General features: G+C 39.7%; 1 protein-coding gene across 2 annotated transcripts in view; it reads right to left on the bottom strand.

Annotated features, from left to right (window-relative positions):
• The window catches only part of dcp2 (decapping mRNA 2), a 45,883-nt gene extending 37,289 nt beyond the window's left edge, over positions 1-8,594 (bottom strand). The window contains exons 1-9 of one of the 2 annotated variants that reach the window (XM_062484002.1): positions 8,311-8,594; positions 7,737-7,888; positions 7,249-7,376; positions 7,038-7,136; positions 5,804-5,956; positions 5,557-5,669; positions 4,968-5,072; positions 4,554-4,680; positions 3,541-3,630 (exon numbers count right to left, since the gene is read on the bottom strand). In XM_062484002.1, coding sequence (XP_062339986.1) covers positions 3,541-3,630; positions 4,554-4,680; positions 4,968-5,072; positions 5,557-5,669; positions 5,804-5,956; positions 7,038-7,136; positions 7,249-7,376; positions 7,737-7,888; positions 8,311-8,363 — 1,020 coding nt within the window. In that variant the 5' untranslated portion in view covers positions 8,364-8,594. The remainder of the gene's footprint in view (positions 1-3,540; positions 3,631-4,553; positions 4,681-4,967; positions 5,073-5,556; positions 5,670-5,803; positions 5,957-7,037; positions 7,137-7,248; positions 7,377-7,736; positions 7,889-8,310) is intronic. The other variant, XM_062484001.1, reaches the window with a different exon arrangement.
• Between the last annotated feature and the right edge of the window lie 424 nt (positions 8,595-9,018).

The following is a 9,018-nucleotide window of genomic DNA, read 5'->3' on the forward strand; positions in this document are numbered from 1 at the left end:
GGGAGGAAAATAAAAAAATAATAATAAGTATGCAGAATAACAATAGTGTTTTTGCTTGCAGAAAACACACTAACAACAAGGCTGGCTTTTCTGTGTTCCTATAGGAAGGGAGAACACATAAGGATGTATTTGTTAAAAAAAAATCTACGTTTTGGTCTTTTTCCAACTTTTTGTGGCTTTTTTGTTGTGCATTTTGAGTCTTTTGTGGGGGTTTTCACCATTTCTTTCTTTCAATGTCCTATTTATTCTTTTTGAAAAATGCTATAAAAGTGAATGAAACATCCAAATTCAATGAAAGTAGTGAAATGATCATTTATTTAACTTTTGAAGAGCATTGTATGGTACCATACACATTGTTATTTTTGGTTTGAAATGTTTTGGTTGAAAGAAACACACATTTCTGATATGGAAATGATTAGGAAAAGGCGCAAAGCAACCCAAGGACAACAGAATGGGTTAAGGGGAGATACCCCAGTGAAAAGGGATAACATATCAACATGAAACCATGAAATTAGGTCAAATATTGTTTTCATTACTAGTTTCCTGTAAATGTATGTTTAAATGAGCAAATGATGCATGAAGTTGTAAAATAAGATACAATGTGCATACATTTCCAGAACGGAAATCAGAACATTGCATGAAGACAGAATGAAAATCCTTGTTTCATTTTGTCAACATATTAGAGTCCAAAGTTTTTACAAAGGGCACTTTGGATATCTCTTTTTCATCACTCCATTAATCAGAGTATGGTGGCAACAGCCATTGAAAAAAATCCTTTGCAAATTGCGCGGCAGACCGTGTTCTTGCTCAGGTTCTCCGCATCACCCACACTATAAAAGTAGGTAGCGAAATAACGAAACGGTATATATAGTCTGTGGGACTGTGAGCGGACAGCTTCGATGTGTCGCATTGGCAACATACGGCTGAACCTGGCAAAGATACGTAATTCCCTCTGCTGAGAATCTATATCTTTCATAAAGATACTCATGAGGGAATGCGAAAGGGTTTTGTCTGTCTCTAAATGTTATGGCTCTTCTGAGCGCACCTCTCACTATCAGCGCCCCAAGCTCCACAGGATCTTCTATGAACGGTGACGGCATTATCCTCAAGAATGAGTTAGTGGGCGGTGCTTTTATACCGGTTGATCTCTGATCTCCAACTTAACCTGCTCCTGACCAGGTTAGCCGTTCAGCATGTGTTACCATGGCGATCTACCCCGGTAACAAGTGATCCTCCGTCGTAGTACAGAAAACCCTGGGTTGAACCTGAAGTTACCTCGCTAACACCAAATCTTGATTCGTAGTACAGGCCCCTGGTGTTTTGAATGTTATCCTACAATTTTCAATTGCTGCCACGTTCTTTTTGGGGCTATTATTCTCAATCTCCTGTTGAGAATATTGAGCCATACTGTCAGAACGGTTTCAGACAGCTCATCAAATTACACTAATTATCAGTAGGCCTAACTGCATATAGTTATGTTAAGTAGATTTAAAAAGCCTACAATTTATGCATTTTAACGGTCGTTAACAGTCTCCCTTGCTGTGTTAATTGAGGCAACATTGCCCTTTTTGGGGACAACTAAAAAAAAAAAAAAAAAAAACCTCTGCTGGTTTACGCTTTGCTTTTTGCGACATAACTCCTCTTTTCGACGATCGCCTGATCTGGGCTGCACAGTCTAAGCTTATTGAGGTCTAGCTTGAATTAGCGTTGCCTGTTAGTGGAACGGAACGTTAGTGGAACGGTTTGAGGCTTAAGTCTAACTTGACGTACCCAAGTGAGACTTATTCGTGTTAACGAGACTTGCGTTAGCGACGTTGATGGAACACCCCCCTGGTCCTTTGCAGGTCTTAAAATGAGCTAAATACGACTTCAGACGAACAACAACACATGACATATTACAGTGTCATGAGTTATTTAACAAAAATAAAGCCAAAATGGAAAGCCATGTGTGAAAAGCTAAATACATCTTATGATTCAATAGCTTGTAGCTTGTACTTCAAGTAATCGTTTTCTTTAAGACTTTAGCAATCTCACACTATTGTGGAGGAATTTTGGACCACTATTCTTAGGGTCTCGCCACAGCATTTCAATTGAGTTGAGGTCTGGACTTTGAGACATTGCAACACCTTCATTCTTTTATTTTACAGACATTCTGTTGTAGATTTGCTGGTGTGCTTGGGAACCTTTTCCTGTTGTATGACCCAATTTTGGCCAAGCTTTAGCTGTCAGGCAGATGGCCTCACATTTGACTCTAGAATACTTTGGTATACAGAGGAGTTCAAGGTTGACTTAATGATTGAGGTGCCCAGGTCCTGTGGCTGCAAAACAAGCCCAAATCATTACCAATTCACCACCATGCTTGACAGATGGTATGAGGTGTATGCTGTGTTTGGTTTTTGCCAAATGTGACAGTGTGCATCATGGCCAAACATCTCCACTTTGGTCTTGTCTGTCCAAAGGACATTGTTCCAGAAGTCGTGGACAATTTGCTGGGGCGTGTCTGACCTGGAACTGTCTTGAATGTTTTCCACTTGAGAATAATCTTTCTCGCTGTAGAATGATGGACTTTAAATTGTTTGGAAATTTCCTCATAACCCTCTCCAGATTGATGGGCAGCAACACTTGCTTCTGTAAGATCATTGCTGATGTATTTCCTCCTTGCCATTGTATAACACACACCTGAATGCTCCAGACCAGCAAACTGCTAAAACTTCGGCTTTTATAGAGGTGGTCATACTTGCTGATGATCCATTAATCTAGGGCATTTTATTAGCAACACATGGCTACTACTTAGCCTCTAAATTACTATGAAAGCAGCAAGGGTGAACAGATGGCTTCTCCAGTGAGGCGTTGTTTTTGATAAATAAATCATGACATAGTGTAATATGCCATGTGTTGCTGTTCAACTAAGGTTGTATTAATCAAATTTTAAGCCCTGCTAAAGACCAGATTACTTTAATTATGCTCTGATACAGAAATCCATAGAATTAAAAGAGGGTGTACTTTCTTTTTCAAATGACTATATACTCCAAGGAAGATTTTACTTTACATTTATTCATTAGTCACTTTATGAACTCTAAGTTCATAAAGTATTTGGTCATCTATGACCACCCAGGCTAAAATGCATTAGTTATTAGTTCCTCTATATTTTCAAATATTATGAGAGACAGTTGTCTCTGTTGAGAAATGTTGTCTTGGCAAAGGGGGTAGACCAATAATTGTGAGACTAATGTTTCTGAATTAAATAATGTCTTGATGATTATGTAATCTTTTTTTGTGGCCCTTGTTCTTGACTTTGCCTAATTTTAATCATAATCATATATGTACACATTAAGACATATGTCCACAACTTAAGTAAAATTACTAAGCATAATCAACAATATAAGCATTTATGTTCCAAGGAAGTTAAATAACCCTGATAATGCCCACATCCATCAACAGATGTTTGATTTGACTAAATGATAGTCAAAACCACATTTTAAAGTGGTTATTTCAATTTGGACCCAGGGTGATATTGATACTCATTGAAGCTAGTTTCACCTGCTGGCTGCTGACTCCATTGTCATTGGCCCTTTTCTTTAGGTTAACAGAGTCCTGATGTTTCTTTCCATTGCCTTTCACACTGGGATTCTGTCATGAAACACATATTTGAGAGGTTTGGAACAGGTATTCTGGTTACATTACAGGCATATTGTGCAACTATTGAGGAATACACTGAAAGTGTGTACACATCCCCCTCTGATGGTCACAGACAAGCATGTCAAGCTGATAAACTAAAACATATTACTCTCGAGTGAACCAATGCTCAAATGCACAACTGTTTTACTAAGCAGTGTTTCCCACACATTGATTTAATTGTGGTGGCCCACCACAATTTCTTTTACAGTTTAACATGGCAAAAAAAAAAGATCATTGTAGAGCTGCGCACAGCACATTGATTCGCTCAGCCCTTTCTTTCCCCGCTCGCGTTCTCTCACTCACTACAATGTACCCGTCTGAAAATAGCCCCTTCACTCCGTGCATGCTCTGAATCAATGCGCAGGACGAGCGGCTTTTTCCGAGCATCGGCAGGAGAATCAATACAGAGTTTACAAATGGTTAGTATCATAATTCTCTGCACAAATGTGTCCAAAACGGATACATTCAAATTAAATATAATAATATACATAGTTAAATACATTCGGCAAATATAACGATGAGTCCAACTTTATATTACGTAAAGCTCCAAAAACTATTTTGCACTCAAATTAATGCAAAATAAATTCTCGCCAGCAACGCGCGCTCGCATTTCTCGTTGAAGTCCCCATCTATACTTACATCTAACATACATACAGGACATAGGTTTGGGCTGAGGCCCACATTTTTACAAAGTCCGGCTCCGCCCCTGCCTACCACCACAAGTATAATCACATTCTGTGGGAAACACTTCTTAGTTAAATAAAATGACGGTATACAAGCACAAAAAAGTCCGAAGGTTCTGTGTTTTATCTGTCCATGTCTGATCCCCTGAAAGCTAATTATACAACATAATAAATGCAAGTTAAGGGACAAACCTTGACTGTTAAGAGTTCCGACAGCTCATACTGGCTCAGCTGTCCGAGAGGCTTGGCTTGCTTGTGCTTGCCCCAAGAATCTCCTGGAGACGCTTCAGTTAGTGGCTGGGACCGTCTGTGCTTGGACCTTAAGTGGGAGAGGCCGTGATCAATATTAAAAGACAATACCTAATATTTTTCTAGTTTTGTGTGGAGAGCCACCATAGCATTGGTTCGGAAAACAACTCTGTACATTTCATTGAGTGCTTACATTTAACTATAATGAAGTTTAACTGTATCTTCAGCTTTCATACCAAACTTAGGGTACCAATAATGTGTTTAAGTGCTTAACTGGGCATTCCATATTGTTTTAAGAGGAAAACTAAAGAGAGCCACTGCCATAAGAGATCCTTTCAATCAAGGCTTGACATTTACCATGTTTTGTCCAGAGGTTTGCATGGAGTACTGCCATTGGATGCAAAATCCTCATCGCTGTCTGTGGACTCTCCCTTGAGCTTGTTGATCCATTCTCTGAGTGGTCTGTACGTAAAAGAGAGAAATGAATAATAGTAAAATGTATTTGACCAGGAAAGGCTCATTGAGATTTGAAATCTGTTAGCCTGGCCTTGCCAGACCAATTCGCACATGCGTATTAGTCTGGAACTTCAGTTAATTTTCGATTTCCAAGTGACATTATCAACGGGCGCAGACGATGTACAGTCATCGTAATAAACCCACTCCATATGAGATAAATTATTGTGATTGGCCAGGCACTTTCCATGCCAGAGGGAAATCTGTGTGGATGGGAGGATGGCCTCACCAACAAGCCAGAGAAAATGAAACATGACCTTGCAGATTCATCTGGTTCCCACTTTACGAAGAGCTCCATGATGAGTTATTATAATACCATTATATTGTGACAAACAGTACATTATTTAAATAAAGGTAATATGGGTTAGGCCATAATTTTCCACATACCCATATGTATATCAGTTGATGACGCCACTCTTCAGGACGCACCTACCTTACAAAAGGAATGGCCATGAAAAACTTGTTGGGGGCAAGACCTAGTTTAGACTTCGGCGTCATGTCACTCCTGTGACAAGGTAGTTTTTCAATAGGAAACCACTCAATATTCTGAAGAAAAAATGTTAGAAAAATACGTTTTGGTCATCATCTCACTGATGATAACTGAGTTAAATGTTAAGTTACACAGACAAATTCTACCACAAACAGGAATAAGAGATGGGAAAATAGAAAAGCAACTGTACCCTTATTTCCTTCCTTGTTTTGGGGTTGAACTTGGTCTCCTTAGATACCCCTGGTATTATGTACAATCTGGCCAACTGATCCATGATTTTCTGCTCAATGTACGTGTCTTTGCAGATGCGATCTCTGATATCAAAACCAGTCTCCTCCAAAACCTTTACAGGAAAGACAAACCTCAGGTCTCCAGACTGCGACCACGGTTTTTTAGACCGTGCAAGTATTTTTGACAACTACTCGCACATGTGCGACCTGCAAATTATACTTTTTTTTGTTGTTTTTGAAAAACGAGGAGGGAGAAAGTCTGCCAGAGTTGGCCAATGTGTGTGAGGGGGGAGGGTCGCTAAGTGATTAGTCGACTGCGTGGGATACGTCATCTACACTCATGTGTCTTGCTTTCATGGCATCACACTAATCGTCCATAAAAGTCAAACATGGCGATTAAATGTGACTGTGAATTTAGGGCTGGGTGATATGACGATATCTAAAAATCTGCATTTAAGTTAAGAATAAAGATTACATTTAGTTGGTTATGTAACGTTGGATAGAACGGTGGACCGGTTACTGTATTAGCTCACAGCAGGCACACTACTGTGCAATTAGCGAGCATTTAAATACTCATGTAAGGAGTTGGAAAGACCGGAAGTCAGCAAACTTCTCCCTTTTGGCACACAACTTTGTGTGTCGTTTATTCAAGCAGGCCTACAAAGACAATACTTTTTCAACATAAAACGTAGCTAACTACCCACAACGTAGCCCAGAACTCAGTGTCCACTTGAATCTGTCAGGGATTTATGTAGTCTGCTACACTCCCAAATATATTTTGAGGTCGCATAGATTACATTTCGGGTGCATATGCGAGCCTTAAAAAATGAAAAATCTAATATGAGTAAGTACTTTTTATTTGTCTAGTATATAATAAAAAATGTAATATGGGATATGAAAGGATCTATATATGTAGCACAGCCCTACTGTGAACAAAATAGCACATTGTAGTTTATTTATTACCAAAGCATCTATCAGTAATACAGTTAAAATGGGAAAGCTTGACATTCTTTAAAAAAAAATAATAATATGTCAGGTGTGCACCCCTAGATGTTCTGCCTGTGCCCCTAAAGTTTTCAGTTAGTGGCTACAGTTCTCCTAGTAAAAAATGCTTGTCTGGAGCCCTGATTACATGACAGACGGTGGTGGTGTGGTGATTGATATGGAATTATTCACACTCAGCAATTTACTCACTTCTCGAACTGCACAGTCATGGGGAGCCTCATCCTCATTGACTTTTCCTTTTGGAAAACCCCACCCCGACTTGGCCAAATAGCCCTGAACAAGTAATGCCTGCAGAATAAAATATATAGCATGGGCCATTCCCATATATTTAATTAGCATGTTAATGATAAAGAATAACATATTCCGTAGCTCAAAGTACATATTACTCCAGTATACTTACATTGTCCAGCGTCTCATCTAGAATAATTGCACCGTAGGTCGGGACACCCATTTTATACTCTTTCCATTGCTCTAAAACTCTCTGTACATCCCCCCCTTGGGGAAGCAAGAATGGACAATGATTAAAAAGTATATTGTGGTCAAGGAGCATATTGTATACGCTTTGGTCAACAAAAAAGTGACAAGGGCAGTTTTATCAAAATATCATAAAGCTAGAAGTGCTATATTATTGACAATGTCCTTGGTACATGTAGGTGTGAATGTACTCGGTAATTATGAGGAACACTGCATATCTGACCATTACATCATTATGAATCAGAATAAAATACCTTGAGAATACCTTAAGAATACCTAAAGAAAACCTTGAGAATACCTGGAGACTACCTTGGAAATTTGACGTGACAATCAAATTTCCTCTCAAGGTATTTCATGCTGACATATGATAAAAATTACTATTAGCTAGGCATTATTATTGCCAGAAAAGGATATCAGCCTTAGCAAAGTCCCTTATCCCACACTGAGGTAGTCCTGGTGCATTCTCCATGCAGAAGTCCAGGTAGAACCAGTGTGCAAGCTCGATCTGGAAGCACACACGAATGGCATTGTCCCTCTCTTCACTAGGGATGTGGAGGATGAATCGACTGGAGGATAAACGTGAAGAAGAGAGGGATATTAAGGAGGGAGATGAGCTTCTGGTCTACAATGAAGCATAAGTGGTGTTCCCCAAATGGATTTTAGGCCCAAACTGTAATGCAACAGTCTACTTAAAAGTGAGGTACTATTGTAAACATACATTTAACACCAACAACAGCGCACACCAAAAAAGACAATTACATAGCTGGCAGAACAACAACAAAATAACAATGTCGGTAAAGAAATGTTCTACATAAAACAAAGCCTTGCTGGCGAGCGCCGAGGAAGACAACATCCACATGACGCGTAGCTCACCTTTGTTATACTGACAGGCATACGGACCACAAACGCTGTTAGCATTAACATACATTTATTTCCCAAAACGTGTGTCCGTTTAAGTATAATGACAAACGAAAGCTCAACAGTTTACCTGCAGAGATCGTCTAAGACGCCTGTTGGAATCTCCACTCTTTTTGTTTCCATGTTGAGTGTAAACACATGCCGAGCACGCAAAGTACGTTTGGCAGAAACAAACAGCGCAAGAGCGAGCAGGCTACGATTCTTTCAAGTTGCTAAAACATCTGCATATCGATCCGGCCCTGTAAAAGTACCAGGTTCATAAAATATATCATAAGAAAAACTGATAAATACATGTAGCTAGCAAGTTAGCTAACTAAAAACAAACAACGATGGCACAATAGCAAATAAGGGCTGGACTTGCACGAAGAAAAGTTATTCGTCCAATCATACATCGAGAAAAGCGGACCAAGTAGAAAACTTGAAATACAATTCGATCCTTGTACTGTCTGTCTAAATCCATTGTCCTATCAAATTGCGCAACTAGTCGTACGCAACTAATTAGGTTCGGTTGAGAGATCATGAAAACGGTTAGTACCGCAATAATACTAGCCTATACATGGATGTTTCTGATGGGAGGTCAGACGCTTGTCAATAGGTGTGTTCGACTTCATGCAGCACCGGCGGCGCCGACAGCCGGCTGCAGCCGGCTGCCTTGAAGTTGAGAATGCCATTGGCTGCTTCAAGTCAGCCGGGCTGCAGGCGGCTGCAGGCGACGCCGGCGCTGCATGAAGTCGAACGCACCTAATGACTCGAGCTATTTCAATTTATTTACAGAAAA

This window comes from Osmerus eperlanus, chromosome 18 (assembly GCF_963692335.1).
Source record: "Osmerus eperlanus chromosome 18, fOsmEpe2.1, whole genome shotgun sequence".
Lineage (NCBI taxonomy): Eukaryota > Metazoa > Chordata > Actinopteri > Osmeriformes > Osmeridae > Osmerus > Osmerus eperlanus.